This window comes from Rhinoraja longicauda, unplaced genomic scaffold, assembly GCF_053455715.1.
Source record: "Rhinoraja longicauda isolate Sanriku21f unplaced genomic scaffold, sRhiLon1.1 Scf000691, whole genome shotgun sequence".
Taxonomy (NCBI): Eukaryota; Metazoa; Chordata; class Chondrichthyes; order Rajiformes; family Arhynchobatidae; genus Rhinoraja; species Rhinoraja longicauda.
In genome coordinates this window covers 40,628-59,066 of record NW_027601907.1, presented here as the reverse complement: position 1 = coordinate 59,066, position 18,439 = coordinate 40,628, and the positions used below count along the sequence as shown (strand labels likewise).

The window sequence follows — 18,439 nt, the reverse complement described above, 5'->3', positions numbered from 1 at the left end:
CAGACACAAAATGCTGGAGTAACTCAGCGGGACAGGCAGCATCTCTGGAGAGAAGGAATGGGTGATGTTTCAGGTCGAGACCCTTCTTCAGACCATGTCAGATCAGTCTCAGGTTTTCAGTTTTTCATTAAACATCAGTTTTTCATTAGACATTTGGGATTGATTTAATTGCAGATATTGAATCAGCTCGTTTCAACCATTTTAAAACATTTAAAGTGTATTCATGAGAGCCAATGATTTAATATTAAAATGGTGACATTTTATTAACAGCAGAATGCTGGTCTTCAATCAAGACGACAGGTAAAGTGACGAAACAAGCGTGTCCAGTGGAAAGTTTCAACGCCGTGGACCTGTCATCCATTGTGGTGTTAGAAAACGTAACGGTAAGCATTCTGAACACCAGTTGTGTAAGTCTTTTGGTAATAAAATGAGCCATCCCGCTAAGTACTGATGGAACAGACGATAAAATCATTAGGTTAGCTATTCAAACTGAGAGAGTTTGTCCCCCAATAGTATTATTGGTAATCTAGTAGATGGTTGATCAAAGATCTTCTCCTTTGCTCTACCTATTGTGCTTGAATTTGACTTGATTGTGTTTATATTATCTGATCTGATTGGATTGATTGCAAAACAGTGTGGCACAGTGGCGAGGCAACAGAGTTGCTACCTCTCAGCGCCAGAGACGTTCTCCATGTGACCACAAGAGATTCCTCCTGGTACTCTGGTTTCCACACACATTCCAAAGATGTGTGGGTTTGTAGGTTAAATGGCTTCTGTAAATTGCCCCAAGTGTGTAGGATTTGAAAGTGGGATAACAGAACCAGTGCGGATGAGTGATCGATGGTTGGCCTGGACCTGGTGGGCTGAAGGGCCTGTTTCCACGCTGAATCTCTAAACTAAATTAAACTAAACAAACCGTTTCACTCTACCTTGGTACAGGTGACAATAATAATCATAAACTTAAACAGATAACTAGTTAACAAGTGCTGAATCGGAATGGCATTTTCCCTCCTGATTCCCGTGTTGTGGACTATTTCTTTCAATAAAGGGAACAATGAAGAATTTTTAAGAGTTGGTCAGAACACACATAATTATCAAGGTAATTAAAACTTGATATGCGTATTTTGCAATTTGTTAGGGATAAAGAAAATGCCTTGACTTTCATTTTTTTTTAAACTTTGAGGATGTAGGTATATCATAACTAAACCAAAATTTAAAATCATTTGCAGACTTGGATTCTTCCTCTTTGCATTACTACAGCAATTCAGGCTAATGCTCTTAAATTTAATCCATGGCACGTCAGTTTTTTGGGTAATTTGTCATGATCATCTAAACACTAATTAATGTGCAGCATTTCCATTTTTCGTACAATAGGGCTTGAATTTTGTTGTTAATATTTGGCAAAATGAAAAATTTAGTTGAGATTCATCGCCTTTTATGAAACATAAAAATGAAATCAATAACAACATGCATATTCAAAATCTCATTTCATTACAGTTTAGGATTTGTTTGTGCTCCAGCACACTTTTATTTTAAGGTGAGTACAAAACAAAAAATACTTAAATGTAAAGCTGGGATTGAAGTGTCACTGTTCACAATCAACATTTAGAAAATACATTTGAGTCAATGTTGGTAGATTGAATGAAACTGTAGATACTGATGCGACTCCTTTGCAAACATGGTTCTGCATATGTGAGATAACAGTTAACATTACAGGCTGTGGGCATTGCCAACATCAAAGGACATGCTGGCCATTATGCTGGTTGCCCTTTCTAGCACACCCATGTTGTGACATCTAGACCTTCAAGGTGGGATGAGCATGCCCTCCATGAACTGATTATGCAACACCTCTTCATCATCTTTCCATGCAAATACTTAAAGATTAAACTGTCTGTCATCACTGCTCCACAAATGCAGCCTCATCTACTTGCACATCAGTACAGAATAGCCTTTCTCCTCATGCAGTGCTATGCTGAAGTGCTCTGTTATCTAAACAAGAAATGAGAAGACAAATTGTGCGACTTACTTTAGACTTAGACTTCAGAGATTCAATGCCGAAACAGGGCCTTCGGCCCACCGAGTCCGTGCCGACCAGCGGTCACCCTATACACCAGCACTATCCTGCACACTCGGGACAATTTACAATCTCACCGATGCCAATTAACATACAGACCTGTATATCTTTGGCATGTGGGAGGAAGCCAGAGCACCCGAAGAAAACCCATGCAGTCACAAGGAGAATGCACAAACTGCGGAGAGACAGGGCCCGTAGTCAGGATCAAACCCAGGACTCTGGCGCTGTAAGGCAGCAACCCTACTGCTGCGCCACTGTGCCACCCTTTCAATTCGAAGTGAGTGCTTGGAATTTTGTAGAGCAATGTTTCCATGTCTGATCATTTTGTTTTTACAATTTTAATTCAGATTCCTATGCGCACTGTAAACTCAGTAAGCTTTATTTTCTGAGGCTTTGCATGATTCCGTCAGAGGACACTTACCACCAGAACTTTTAGCTGACATAATAAAGAGCACTTCCTTACTTCAGGACTGATCAATTTGCTTATACTGGAAGATTTGTTAGGAAAGCTTTCACTTTGCAGCAAATTTGTGAATGGTCTCAACCAAGCAATTAACAGCAGCAGTGAGAGAAAACGCAAAGCAGTAAAGTACGAGCAGTCTTCACCATCACACCGTAAAAAATGACAGGAGTCCCATACCTGTATGGCTCCAAAATCAGGATCAGTGGATTTTAAATTGGAGAACCGCTTCATACAGCTTGCAGAATCTCTGCAGAAAATTTGTGACATAGCAATCCAAGATGACTTCTAGTAGGCAACGCAATGTAAAAGGGAATTAAATACTTGTTCAATTTCCATATGGACCATTAAGTATTCTTCTGTTTTTGTTCTCATCATTATAGAATGTACAGGGAATGTGCACCTTGCACACAGTGTATCTCGGCTTTCATCAAGGATAAAGGACTTTTTAATATTACCTACTATGCTTGTAGTGCCTCTCAAATTATTTCCCAAATCCTGGCAAGTGCATCTTAAAGCTGGTGTGCATGTGCTGCAGGAGCTCCTGTGAAACAGCTCACCAGGGGATCCATCTGTTTAATTCACTCTCATCCCAAATGCACCATTGCCTGCACACATTCATGAGTGATCCCTTTCTACTTTTCTAGCCTTTTTGCCATTTTAGTTGCAATTTCTGTAAGTGACATTTGTACCATCCCAGATTGAGGTTATAGTTAATTTATGTGCCAAGATGCGTGGGTGTTTCAAAGTTCAATAGGCAGTTTTTCTGGAACTCTACAACTCCGTTAATTACAGACGCGGGCATTTCTTCAATTTCTTCAAATCTTTGTCTTTTACAAATCTGAAATGTCTTTTGCTTTCCGCTTATGTTTTACCCTTCCGTCTTTGCTTAATACCATAATGCCATTAAACAGCTCATCCTACAAACAAACCAAATTGGTCAGGCATCCACATGCACAAATTATCTTTAAACCAAAGTGGATGGAAGATACAAGTTTTGCATATTTGACATCTATTGCCAGTACAGGGTGTTGCCGAAGGGGTAATAAAAATAATTTTGCTAAATTGACAACTGGGGATATTCTATGGAAATAACTGGGAAATAAAAAATGGAAGTTGCAATCACTGTCCTGCTACTTGTCATCATTCTTCTCTAAATAAATTGACTGACTAACATTCTTGAAGACCAAAACTGTTGCACCCTATAATCAGAGTGAGTAGAAATGTACACAGCACTCCAAATATGGCCTTGCTAACGTCCTGACGTCCTTGAGGTGTTCAATATCCTGAACATTGAAAGCAAGAATGCCAACGCTGTCTTTACCACCCTGTCAACCTGTGTGAATACTTTCAAAGAACTATGGACCTGTACCTCTTGGTCTCTGTCTACAACCTTCCCGATGGCTGTCTCATTTACTGAAATACTGACTGTGTTCTGTCATATTTGATCATATGTGAGACAAATGAACCTGCATTTAAATTGTACTCATTTGAAATCTCACTAAAAAGGATGGTGTACGGATCGATGCTGCTCATCCTATGAGTGAGTTTAGTTTAGATTGAGTTTAAAGATGCAGCATTGAACAGGTCCTTCGACCCACCAGGTCCATGGCAACCCCCGATTACCCATTCACACTAGTTCTATGTTATCTGAATTTCTCATCCACGCCCTACACACATGGGGCAATTTGGAGAGACCAGTTAACCTAAAATAGTCTTGAGGATGTGGGAGGAAACCGGAGCACCCGCAGGAGACCCATGCGGTCAAAGGGGCAACGCGCAAACTCCTCCCTCCATGATAAAAACAGAATCGTAGCTTAAACTGTTAAAATCAGGATTTCCTATTTCAGAGGAAACCTTTTGTGTAAAAGAAAACTTGTAAAGTGTGAGAAGGAGACTGGCATCGTTATTACTTTCACAGGCAGCTTACTTACATCAGTTCATTTTGGCTGCTTGATTCCACTATTGATCAGAGTAATTGAGATAGGGGCTTTAAAAGCTTATCTCCAATGACAATACATGTGGGAACAAAATACATTGGGCACTAGAAATCTGAAATAAAAGTGAACGATTGTCATAAAATTGAACAATGAGGCAGCAACAGCGGGAGGAGAGGGACCAGTCATGATGAAAGGTCATACGCTTGAAAGGTTAACTGTAATGCACAAATATTTGGCCTAGTGGATAAAGGGGTTTTGTTGTTCTCTTTACTACAGTAAATCGCAGGATTGGAAGTTTATCTTTCAAATTTAAGTTGTTATCTAATGTAACACCCAATGCAAAATATAGATATTAATGATCAAAGATTCTGGGAAATTCTGTTCCTCTGTCATTATCTAACATGCTTAGGACACTATTGCATCTTGTAGTATGGGCATGTAATATCAGTTACTTCATCCTGAGAAACTACTTGTGTGTAAAGAATTAGGATTACAGAATTAAAAGAATTTGTTAGAAATCAATATTTGTTGGGGAGTCTGTATTCGTCAATGTACAATTAAACTTAAACAGTACACAAAGTTAACAGTCCTTCACAAAAAAACATAATTGAAACAAATATTCAACAATATTTGGATTCATTATTGTTTTTCTAAAGTACATTTCTGTGGTATATGTAACTTGGCAAATTTTTGAGAGAGCTGGAAAGAGTATTGCCAAAGTTCATTTAAATCTAGTACAACAAAATTATATGTTTAACTGATCTGTTTAATTTAGTGTTCTTGTTTGTTTTCAAAATATTAAATTTGCATTTGACATTATTTTATATATTTTGAAATGTCTGCCTTTTTACCCAACATTGATAAAAGGGGTCATTTAGTCTTTATTACATAGTTACTTGCAGGATCTTGCTCTACAAATTGGCCACTGCTGCCTCCATTTCAGTGGTGGGTACAATTTGTAAATAAATATTTGGTGTGCCTTTAGGTGGGGCAGAGGGGATTGCATCAATGCCATGTTTTTTTTCAGGCCCTTGTGGAGTCAGAGCTCAGTTCTTGATTTGTAAAATCCCACGAATAATAAACAGAAAGCACAGTGGCGCAGCAGTGGAGCTACTTCCATATGGTGCCAGAGAGTCGGGTTCGATCCTGAACACGGGTGCTGTCTGTGGAGAGTTTGTACGTTCTCCCTGTGACTGCCTGGGTTTTCTCTGGGTGCTCCGGTTTCCTCCCACTTTCCCCAAAACATACAGGTTTGTAGGTTAATTTGCTTCTGTAAACGGTCCCTGGAGTGTAGGGCTAGAACTAGTGTACGGGTGATCGTTGGTCGGCACTGTGGGTTGAAGGGCCTGTTTCCAATATGTATCTCTGAAACTAAAACTGAACCAAATGGGTGAAGACTTTCTCCTCTTTCCCTCCCCTCCTCCTCGCCCACCTCAGGTTTTTGAAGGAATCTTGGCTGCAACTAGACGAGATTCCCCGTGCCTTATTTGAATTGTTTTATGGGATCCATTACCTGAACAGGTAAACTGGATTTTGATCTCACCTTAAGGTTTTGGTTCCTTGGTACTGCATTTCAGTATCAGTTTAGAATGTATTTTAATAGGAAAAATTAAAAACCAAACCCAGTTGCCACAAAATGAGTATGTTGATAGTTGAAGTGCATTAATCCATTGTAAACATGAAAACTTAATTGACTACAATTTTTGTATCAGTATAATGTGACTTGAGAGCATTAAGCATTTGTTAAGAATTTATTACAATTAATCATTTAGTGTGAATACTGCAAGTAAGCAATGCATGTAATTAACTCGCTGTTAAAGAATTAGCTGACACATTCAAATATTTCTGTGTGTGATAATGATGTTATGTCTGTAAATTTGCTCCATTTAATGTCTTAGGTAAAAGGATCCGATTTCTCTTGCATTATGGATGAGCAACCACAACAGTTTGCTGGTCATGTTGCAGTTTCTGCATTTCAGTCACAGGTAGCAGTTTTAAACTTTTAAATGTCATTGTGATAAAAATGATACAAAAAAGCAGTTTTTTTAGTGTGTTTTAAAAATAAACAATAAGTTTTCATAACTCGGGATTATTCCACTGGGTATTACCTCCTTTAGAAGTACCTTTGAAGTATACAGGTGCTCCCCAGCTTACGATGTTTCGACTTGCGATAGTTAGACTTTGCGATGGTGCAAGCAGCAGCGAGCAGCCGCTCGCTTCCAGCCACTTGATCGCGTATATTCAATGCATTAAGGCATACATTGAGGCATGCAAGAAGCTGAGGAGCACCTGTATGTACACGGAACTTTTTTTTCTTGTTTATTATATTGTTTGCAGTGTACTCTGTTGTGCTGCTGCAACTAAGAATTTCATTGTTCTATCTGGGACATATGACACTAAAACACTCATGACTCTTGACTAAAGTGAAGTTACTGTTGTATCCTATGCACTGCCAGGTTTTACAAAGACCTTGTGATGGTGCCCTGTTACTCTGCTTTTTTTTTTAGCAGGGTTTTAGGGGAGATCTTTAGTCTAAACATGAAGACCACTACCCTGTGAAGATTTGAATCTAGTTATGGAATCTTTTTGGCCTGCCTGTGGAAGGCAATGCATCTCTGCTTGCACCTCATCCAAAAAACGACATCTCTAAAAATGTAGCAACCACTTGCCCTTGCACCATGCGAGAAACTTGGATAATGCGGCAACATTGCTGGAGTTCCAGTGAATTACCTCACCAAACCTAATCTGACAGGATTTTAGCATGTACTAGACCATGTGGACCCGTTGGGGCCCAAACCTCTCCTGCATTGGTGCAGCACCCACTCCTCCCCCATTCCCCCCTCCCCTCCCCCCCACTAACACTCCCCTCTCTCCCCCTCCCTCCCACCTTCCCCCCCCCCCCCCGCCCTCCACTCCCCCCTCCCTCCCTAGGAGATAGATTTAAACTTTAAAATGTGAATAACTATAAATTAACACCAATTTCAATGAAACTTCTTCCATTAGCATCAAAGGGACAATGGTGAGTAAGGTGGGCCTAAAATTGTCACCCTTTCGTGTACCGTTTTGGCTTTAGTTCAGGAACAAACAAACAACCAAAAGTTTTAGTATATAGATGCTGCTGATGCCACATAATCTTAAAAAAGAAGACACAAACACCATTTACTGTAATATATGTCTGGAAATTCACCTTTTCAGATATGTTAGCCAATCCTTGACCTCTTGAGATTAAAATGGGACATGCATTAGTGTGTTATGTGTTTGGAAATAAATCCATAGCAATATTTACCTCTGTGAAGCTGTGATTTAACTAATTCAGTTGCAAAGAAATTATACTTCAGAAACTTAAGAACATGTTTGATTCTGAAAGCATTTTTGATTACTTTTGGTTCAATGGTGCATGTGTATTTTATAGTCTTAGAGTCGTACATCATGGAAACAGGCCCTTCAGCCCAACTTGCCCAAGCCAACCATCAAGCCCCATCTATATTAGTCCTACCTGCCTGTGTTTGGCCCATATCTCTCTAAACCTATCCTATCCATGTACCTGTCCAAATGTTTTTAAAATGTTGTGATAGTACCTGCCTCAACTTTCTCCTCTGGAACCTGAGTCCGTATACCTGCCACCCATTGCGTGGGGGGGGAAAAAAGTTGCCCCTCAGATTCCTATTAAATCTTTCTGCTCTCACCTTGAACCCATGTCCTCTGTCTACTATTCAGTGTTTGAAGTCTGGGGAGTTCACAGATAGTGGTGGCTTGGCACTTTGGCTGCAAGTTCATGAATATGATTTCAGCCACCAACTAGTGATAATCATGCTGGTCATGAACAAAATTGTGCTGTATCTATACATCTACCTTCTATCATCAATTAAAGCTAGCACTACTGGTTAATATCATACCTGCACATTTCAAGGGCACTTCTCTCCTAGATGCTGCCTGACCTGCTAAGTTACTCCAGCATTTTGTGATACCGTCCTTTACCCTGAGAGTGCCAGGAGGTATACCAGGAAAATAGCAGATGGAGGTCGCTAATAGAGACCAAGATGAAAGAAGCATGGCAAGAAGCTTGATCTCTCAATGAGAACAATGATCTCTCGTGTCTGGCTAAAACTAGTATAGAGGTTAAAAAAGGAGAGGTATAGGAAAGAGAGTAACAGGCACAGGATCAGAAATCTCAGAAACATTCTCTCGTGCATGGCGAGTGAATACATTTTCTACCAACTGCACTGCCAACATTAAACACACATGGCATTTGTTTAACCTCTTGCAAATATTTCTCTCATCAATTGTTTGTTTCATTATAAACTTTGAAATGCAATTTAAAACTTGAAAAATATAACTAAACATAATTTTTCACTATTTACTGGATATTGTTGTACCAGTTCAACACATGCAACCTACTTCCTATGACAGGATTTTTCAAACCATTTAAAAGAAACTAACAGATAGGATTTCAATAAAATATGTGTGAAATGTTTCCACCAATTCTTAGACATGGCCCACTCCAGGCCTGAATACCAGACAAATTATTTGGACAAACCACTTTTAGCATGCTTGGACTAACTTGGATTTTTATACATTACAGCTGTTCTACTACCATGGCCCATAATAAATGCTGAAACTTTAACGATGAATTAAGCCTGGGTTTTGCCAGCTGTCATTAGCTGTTCAAACACTAAGTAATTGATATGATAGTGAACAATCCCTTCTTAGGAAGTAGGTTGACTGCGTTGAACTTGTGCATTAATCTCCAGTAAATAGTGAAAATCTATGTTTAGTTATGTTTTTCAAGTTTTCAATTGCATTTCAAAGTTTCTGACATTTCTGATCCTGTGCCTGTTACTCTCCCCCTCCAACCTCTCTACCCCTATACCTCTCCTTTTCTAACCTCTATACTAGAGACACTAAATGACTGCAAATGGTGTAATCTGGATCAAAAAAGGCAAAGCGTTGAAGGATCTCAGCGGTTCAGACAGCATCAGGGATGCAAAGGGATAATGGACATTTAGTGTCAGTACTGCAGAGTTTGTTCACCAGTTTGTTTTTCCACTAGTCTGCAATAACCTGGGTCTCATCCTTCTTCGCATCCTCTTCTACTCATCCCTAGTGTTCAGCCTTATCTGGTTCCAATCTTATCACAAAAAGCAGAGTCAACAGTAGGCGTTTTGAACGGAAAACCGTTGACAGTAAATTTGTGGAGTGGGTCACTGAGCTTTCATCAACTCTTTTATATGTAACCTCACACAAGAGTTGCTGAAAACAGGCACACAGGAGCAGCAAACTGGTCGGTCTGTTGTTGGTGGGAGGGCTTATGATGGGTGGGGTGGGGAGCTGGGAGCAGCCCCTAAATGAAGAAAAACATTTGCACCGTATCAGCTATTGTAAGTATAAGCAATGAAGCTGGGTGGTCACCAATTTCATTAGAATATCATTGAGGGAGTAAAATAAGGACAAGGTAAGCTTGGGAACTGCAAGGCAGAAGATGGTCTGGAATATTGGGAAAAATGCAGATTCACAGTGGGAATATTGGGGGAAATTTGGTCAAGGAAAAGAAAGGGAGCAGCAGACAAAGTTATGTAATCCTAAATGTAGTGCTGTAATTAGCCTTGTTTTTTATTGGGGATAAAGATGGAGGTGGTCGAGGAGGATGGTGTGAAAAAATAGAATAAATGAGAATTCTTTCCAGTGCTAACAATGTAATTATTTCAAACTCAAAACAACCCTGACAATCTCCAAATCTGTTTTGTTAGACATTTTTGAAATTCTAATTTTAATTATATTTTTAAAAAGAGATGGAAGACACTTAAGTTCTAGATGAGTTATTATTTTATAGGCCAATCAGAAGACCTATGTGTGAGAACTTGGAAATATTTTAAGACTTTACTCGTGTTGACCAGATAGAAGTATATATTATTATGAGAGGCATAGAGTGGGTAGACATTCAGAGTCTTTTTCCCCAGGGCGGAAATGTCAAAAGCTAGAGGGCATAGCTTTAGCGTGAGAGGGGCAGAGTTTAAAGGAGATGTGCGGAGCAAGTTTATTTTTATCCAGAGCGTAGCGGGTTCCTGGAACGCGCTGCCAGGGGTGGTGGTGGAGGTGGAGGCAGATACGACAGTGGCATTTGAGATTTTTAGATGGGCACATGGAAATGCCGTGGATGGAGGGATATGGGTTATTGCAGGCAGATGAGATCAGTTGAACTTGGCAGCATGTTCGACACTCACATTGTGGGCTGCTGGGCCTGTTCCAGTGCTGTTCAGTTCTATAAAATGTAGTTCTTTGGCCGGTTGTGAAAATGAATACTGCAATTTTACTTTGTAGTACATAGTTTACTATGTACTTCAATTGTTTTTGAAATATATTATAATTCTTTGTCTCGCTCAGTAATATTTTAAGTGCCAATATAATTATCCTGGTGCTCTTTAATTGTTCAGTAAGTTCTAAATGATATATTTGTACAATATTGGGAATTGGAATTTTAAACAGAAAGGAAGCGTCTTTCTAATTTACTGTGTGGGAAAGGTTATAAATTATGTGGCTGTAAATCATAATTTAACTACTCCCAATAGAACAATTTGCTGCTTTAAAATTAAGATGATAATTCATGTGCTCAGTTATCCTTCGTGTTTCCACCACAGATTATATTGTATAGCTGCTTTACAGATGACCTAAATTCCCATTTCATCAGGGGTCAAAGAATGGAATATAACACTTTTAATGAACCTGAGGGAGATTTTTGCATTTCATCTAATATTAAAAAGAATAACAATTGGTCAAAAAATGTATTTAAGTCTAAGTATCTACTTTTCCATAATTACGGAATTTTCTAAAATGTTCAGATATACATATTTTAGAGATACAGCACGGAAACAGGCCCTTTCGGCCCAAAAGATCCGTGCCGACCAGCGATCGCCGCACATTAACACACTATCCTATACCCACTAGGGACAATTTTTACATTTACCAAGCCAATTAACCTACAAACCTGTACATCTTTGGAGTGTGGGAGGAAACCGAAGATCTAGGAGAAATCCCACACAGGTCACGGGGAGAACGTACAAACTCCGTACAGACAAAATCCGTAGTCGGGATCGAACCCGGGTCTCCATCGCTGCATTCGCTGTAAGGCAGCAACTCTACCGCTGCGCTACCGTGCCGCCCCAATATAAATTGTAGTTTTATTTGTTGGTTCGCTGAGAATTAGTGCAGGCTCAATATTAGGGTGGCGTAGTGGTAGAGCTACTGCCATACAGTGCCAGAGACCTGAGTTTGATCCTGACTACAGGTGCTTGTCTGTATGCAGTTTGTACGTTCTCCCCGTGACCTGTGTGGGATTTCTTCGAGCTCTTTGGTTTCCTCCCACACTCCAGACATACAGTTTTGTAGGTTAATTGGCATGGTGTAAATGTAAAATAAAATTGTCCCTAGTCTGTGTAGGATAGTTTCTGCGCCGTATCCCTAAACTAAAAAATAAGTGTTTGCCATATTGTACATATCTGCAGTCGATAATGTGATCATGCAATACTGAGAATTCTGAGGTATTGGATGAGTTTAGTTCAGTTTATTATTGTCATGCGCACTGAGGTTCAGTTAAAAGCTTTTGTTCTGTGCTATCCAGTCAATGAAAAGACTGTACATGATTACAATCAAGCCGCCCATTATACGGCACTGGTTTGACTTTTCCCTGTCCTCTTCAGTTCACAACATAAGTTGCTGAAGGTGCAAGTTCACAATAGTACAATGATTCGAGTGAACAGAGAAAACAGTATTTCCTTGATCAGATTCAAGGATTGAGAAGTAATGGAAATTCAGTGAAGGGTAAATGCACTGTCAAATCCAGTACAAGAAAATTATTTGGATGAAAACATACAGGGCAAGATTAGCAAGTTTGCTGATGATACAAAAGTTAGTGGTTTTGCAGATAGTGAAGATGGTTGTGAACGATTGCAGCAGGATCTGGATCGATTGGCCAGGTGGGCGGAGGGATGGTTGATGGAATTTAATACAGAGAAGTGTAAGTAAGGTGTTACATTTTGGGACGTCAGAACAAGGGCAGGACCTACACAATAAATGGTAGGCCTCTGGGTAGTGTTGTAGAGCAGAGGGATCTAGGAGTAAAGGCGCATGGTTCCTTGAAGGTCGAGTCGCAGGTCGATAAGGTGGTCAAAAAGGCTTTTGGCATTTTGGCCTTCGTCAGTCAGAGTACTGAGTATAGAAGTTGGGAGATCATGTTGCAGTTGTATACGACATTGGTGAGACTGCATTTAGAATATTGTGTTCAGTTCTGGGCACCATGTTATAGGAAAGATATTGTCAAGCTTGAAACGATTCAGAAAAGATTTACAAGGATGTTGCCAGGACTAGAGGATGTGAGCTATAGGGAGAGGTTGAGTAGGCTGGGTTTCTATTCCATGGTGCGCAGGAGGATGAGGGGTGGTCTTATAGAGGTGTACAAAATCATGAGAGGAATAGATTGGGTAGATGCACAGTCTTTTGCCCAGATTAAGGGAATCGAGGACCAGAGGACATAGGTTCAAGGTAATGGGGAATAGATTTAATAAGAATCCTAGGGGTAACTTTTTCACACAAAGGGTGGTGGGTGTATGGAACAAGCTGCCAGAGGAGGAGGTTGAGGCTGGGACTATGCCATAGTTTAAGAAACAGTTAGACAGATACATGGATAGGACAGGTTTGGAGGGATATGAACCAAGCGCAGGCAAGTGGGACTAGTGTAGCTGGGACATTGTTGGCCGGTGTGGGCGAGTTGGGCCGAAGGGCCTGTTTCCCCACTGTATCACTCTATGACTCTATGATCAACATTTGTGAAAAGTATATAACATTATTAAAAGGATAGTTGCACTTGAAATGACCCAAAAAATTGCACACAATGAAGCCCACCATTTAGTGCATGTCATCGATGAGAAAAACAGTGAGATGCTAATGTAGAGCACCATGGACAACAATGTTGGTGGCTTTTGAAAATTGCATTTAAACAGGCATCTGCAGTCTGAAGTTGATGCAGCATGCATCTTTGATAGAAGTAAGTAAATACTAGCCCATTCAAAAGTCGTAAATTGCTGGAGTAAGTCAGCGGGTCAGTCAACATCTCTGGGGTACATAGGTAGATAACGTCTTGGGTTCAGACTCTTCTTCAGACTGATTGTATGGCGGAAAAGAAAGGCGGGAGAGGTGAGAGGCAGGACAAAGCATGGCAGGTGTCCCAGGCGAGGAAAGTATTTGGTAGGCAGATGGTTGGAACAAAGGCGAGAGATTAAAGCAGAAGGAAGGTGTGAGATGGGATTGAAAAGTTGCAAATTGTGAGGCCAGAAGAAAGAATTTAGGGGGAAGGGAAAAGTAAGTTCAAGTCCAGGTGGGGCACAGTGGAGGGAGGGGAGAGTAAAGGGGGGGGGGAGGGTGGAGTAAGTGGGAGCTTGGGGGACAGAAGGGAGGGGGAGAGGGGTGTCGATAGAGGTTATCTAAAATTGTAGAATTCAATGCTCATTCCGTTGGTTGTAAGCTCCCCAAGCAGGTGCTTTTCCTCCGGTTTGTGTGTGGTCTAACTCTGGCAATGGAGGAGACCAATTCCACTTTTTTTTAAAGGGTAAATGAAAATTAACTGTTTTTGTAAAGAAGGTTTACTGATAATAAATTTAAACTTGTTCAACAGCAATCTCAATAGTCAATAGTCGTTTATTTGTCACATACACATAAATGTGTAGTGAAATGAAACATTACCTGCAGTTGAACAATAAGACCAATAAGAATAATCAATAAAAATGCAATAACACATACAATCACAACTAACACCAAACAAAAAGAAACATCCATCACAGTGAGTCTCCTCCAGTCCCTCCTCACTGTGATGGAAGGCCAAAATGTCTTTTTTCTCTTCCCTGCCGTCTTCTCCCGCGGTCAGGCTGTTGGAGTTGCCACGTCGGGGCGGTCGGGGCTCCCTATCTAAAGTTAATCTTAATTCTTGGTTGGTTATAAAGCTGGTGTGTTGACTTGTCAAAAGTTGTTTTAGCTGATTGGCTTAGTTATAAAATAGAAGTAGTTTTGAGATTTATTGTTGCTCCCACAATTTGAAGATCTAACACGTTGAATGGGTGCCTGATTTGATTGATTAGTTCGGAAGCCACACTGGTTTATCTCTCTTAAGGCTTGTTAAATAGACACTCAATTTAACAACATTCACTTAGCAATGATAAATGCAAAATTTTTATAGATTTTAACTGAGTATCTTTAATGGGTAGAGCAGGCTTGGTTGAGCATAAAAATGTGAAAAAAGAAACTAGAAGGTTTTTTTTTCCTTTAGTAAATTAGAAATGTTCGTCGATTCAAAATTTAATGATTAGGTATGTAACTGGATATACCTTAAGTGCTTTGCTGATAGAGTGCTGCACTGTCAGAGATGCTGTCCAGGGATGAATTGTAAACTGGGAGTCCTGAGGCAGATGTAAAACAGCAGTGGACAACTTAAGTTTTTGGGAGGTCCAAACAATCCAAATTACTTCAGAGGGCCTTGGTTCGACTCACAGGAAGTTTGATGCCTTTCACAACACATTAATAATAGATAAGGTTTCGAATAGTTAGAGTACAACACACTGTCTTTGCCCCAGAGCAAGGGAATCAAGAACCAGAGGACGTGGGTTTAAGGTGAGAGGGGATATACTGGATATCTTAAATAAAAGCAGGAAGCAGTGTCTGTAGTTTTCAAGTCAGGTAGAATAAACTAAATGTAAGATCTCTGAGTCTGTACGTGATACAAAGCTGAGGGTTGGGTTATGAAGGATAAGAGGGAGATGGGAAAATACTTTATTACAAATTAGACAGATTGGGTGTGTAGCCAAATGCATGGCAGGTGCAGTGCAACATGGATGAATAAGGTTTGAGAAATCCAAGGGAGATTATTGTCAGAATGGTGAAAATCTAGGAAAAGGGGAGATGCGAAAGACCTGAATAACTTGAAACAAGAGTTGCTGACAGCAAGCATTCTGGAGCAGCAAGCTTTGAGGTGTATTATAAACTCTAGTCATACTTAGTTTAGTTTATTATCATAGAGCCATAGGTTTTGAATATACAGATACTCCCCGTCTTACGCAATAAGTGACTTAAGTAAACAATTTTGTGCTCGGTCCCGAGTGCAATCAAGGCCGTTTGTAATTTCCATAACATTGTATGATCACTCAAGTTTATATCGAAAGTAAGCTGACCTTTACCGAGTAACACGCCATTGGTTTCTTTCCAAATAGGTATAGTGATTCATCTTTGGATGGATGGGAATTTTAGCAAGCCTCTGCAATATTTTGAGAACTATTTGAAAGCACTTTAATAATAAAACTTGTGGGCAGGTCGGGCCGAAGAGCCTGCTTCTGTGCTGCGTGACTCTATCGCTCTATAATCAAGCCTCAGCACCACATTCAAAAAGCAGTTTATACTGGTTATTGCTTCTACCAAACATCCTTTCTGTTTGATAAATTTGCATTGATTATATGTAGCAAGATGTTTATATGTGACCTGAACATTTTACTTTGCACGGACTTTGCTAATTTAGCTTGAGGGATTTGAGCTAGCAAAGATGTTAAAAAAAATAAAAAAATTCTGGGAGTTGACTGTGTTTCTACCATTTCTGCATTTTAATTGCCTTCACTGAGGAGCAGGCTATTTTTAGTTACTAACATGAGAACAGCAGCAACATGCTAAAATAAATCTGCTGACCTGTCTCTGGATTCCTTGTATCACATAACTCCAGTGAGTGGAAAGGACCAGTAGCTGAAAAAATAATGAACACTTACCTTACCCATACATACTATAAAAATGGATCATTGAACTCTAATCATATTTGAGTTTCATGTAAATCCTAAGTCCATTAGTCATAAACTCCATGCTTACTCTTGTAATTTTACATCACCAGAAATTTTACTTGGAATGCATCTTTTGCTATTCACTATGGCATTGATCATATTGCTGCCTGTTTTATACGTTGTATTGGAAAGATAATAGTGGTTTAATATTTGCAGTCTAAGAATGCTCAAGGGTCAATAGCAGTGAGACCGTGCAAATCTTTTTCTTGAAATACATATTCATGTCTACAACCCAGTAGTTTTTTTTTTCAGATCTAACTTAATGTTAGATTTTAATTAAAGGGATAGAACTGGGGGGAAAAAAGTTAGGTCCACTTGGGTTGAATATAGTGGCGTTGACTGAAATAAGTACTTTTCTGCAACTTCTGGCATAAAGCTATTTGCAGTTGTCATGACAACATTTGATCTGATCTCATTCGCACCCAAGTTAATGATATTTAGAATTACTTAACCTTTGCTACATTATCCGTTGCTTGAGGCTGACCATTTCATAATTAGTCAAAATCTTAACTGACATTTGGCATTACTGCATTGGGAACTTAGCAAAGACCATGTGATCTGAGTGCGAAATGATACCTCTCATACGATCTGCACAATCTTTTCAGAATAAAGCGGTTATGGTATTTTCCTTTCTATCTGCAGCTTGTTAAACCAGTAATTTGGCTTCGTCATTTGCAAAATGAACAGGAGTATGAGGGTGTGCAATTCCAACTTACTTTGCATTATTGATTTATAATTTTAAGAGAGTGATTTTACCTGAATTTGCTGCTTTGTCTCAGTAGTGTACCTGGATGCTTATCTGTGCCACGTTAATGGCACAAAGATGGTTGCCAATTTATCCTAATAGTTCATTGTGATATTTCTGATGATGCATTGGAGTGTGAAGAGTCCTTTGTTCCAAACTAATGTATGCTGATTCCTTGAGGTCTCTCACAGTGATATAGTGGCTTTTTAATTTGCCATGGTGAGACTGTATTACAAGGTTACAACACACTTTAGGCGTTCTGATTATTTCCTGAGCTGAGAGACTACAGCTCAAGCAGTTTAGAATTTCATCATCACCGTATGATTATATTACAGCGTGCAAAGCTGGCACATCATTTTTATGCTATGTTTACTGTTGTTGACTTCTTAATGGATTCCCCAGGAGTTTGCTAGCTGCTCTCAGTGAGCTGAGATGTGTACAATCTTTTGTTTCTTTCTATAGTAAGTAGTACAGTGACGTGGTGTGGCTAGTATTTTGAAATATGACAGGGATACAAACAGGAGATTTTACTGCAATAAATACACTGAATTACAAGGGATTAATTGATTTATGTTTTTCTGTATTTGTAATTTTTGCCAGTGGAAGAAGCCATAGATGAGATCTATCAGGAAATAGGTACTTTTGTTACTGATGAGCTAAGATAATGTTGTTGGTGTATTTCACCAGGAGTTTAATTCACTTCTGAAGTTGAACACTGAATACACTTTTGGTTCACCTTGCTTAGATGGCTTGATCAAAATTGTACTGCAATGTTTATTATGTGATTGCTTGGAATTTGTAGCTCCCTTTACAATTTTGGCCTAAACGTCTTGAGTTTTATTCTCATCATAGGGCATTGGCCTAAGGAGTGATTACAAAAAGCAATTATAATGTAGTGCTACAGAAAGGAAATGACAGTGACTTTGTGCAGAGTGTCGGTTCCCATGTCTTTTAAAAATTCATGTCATATCTGACATATGTTCTGGTTTAAACTCCATAAATGAATAAATTCTGAAATATTAAATTATTAATTTTCCAGTAATATCAGCTGTTAAATTCTGTAAATGGATTTTTTTGCAGGATGCAAATTTTTGTAAAAATTGGATATCTAAACATCTCACAAAATTTGAATTGTGTTTATTAGGTTTGAGTAGTGTTGCTTGCATTAACATGAAATGAAAAAGCTTTTAGAGTCACACAGCAGTGACCTGAATGAAAGCCCTTGTTGGTCCAAAATTCAGAATTTGGAACGAGAAACAAGCAAAATGTATTGTGAATAAAAGTGACCCAGTGGTGGTTAGGAATGTACAGTTATGTTGTTCCTCACGTCAGCTCTCCATGTCTAAATTGTATGACAGG

The 18,439-nt window shown here is 39.4% G+C and overlaps 1 protein-coding gene across 2 annotated transcripts in view; it reads left to right on the top strand.

Moving 5' to 3' along the window:
- Positions 1 to 259: 259 nt before the first annotated feature.
- The window catches only part of LOC144591208 (serine/threonine-protein kinase Nek7-like), a 53,636-nt gene continuing 35,456 nt past the window's right edge, over positions 260 to 18,439 (top strand). The window contains exons 1-3 of one of the 2 annotated variants that reach the window (XM_078395497.1): positions 260 to 383; positions 5,912 to 5,995; positions 6,373 to 6,459. In XM_078395497.1, coding sequence (XP_078251623.1) covers positions 6,400 to 6,459 — 60 coding nt within the window. In that variant the 5' untranslated portion in view covers positions 260 to 383; positions 5,912 to 5,995; positions 6,373 to 6,399. The remainder of the gene's footprint in view (positions 384 to 5,911; positions 5,996 to 6,372; positions 6,460 to 18,439) is intronic. The other variant, XM_078395496.1, reaches the window with a different exon arrangement.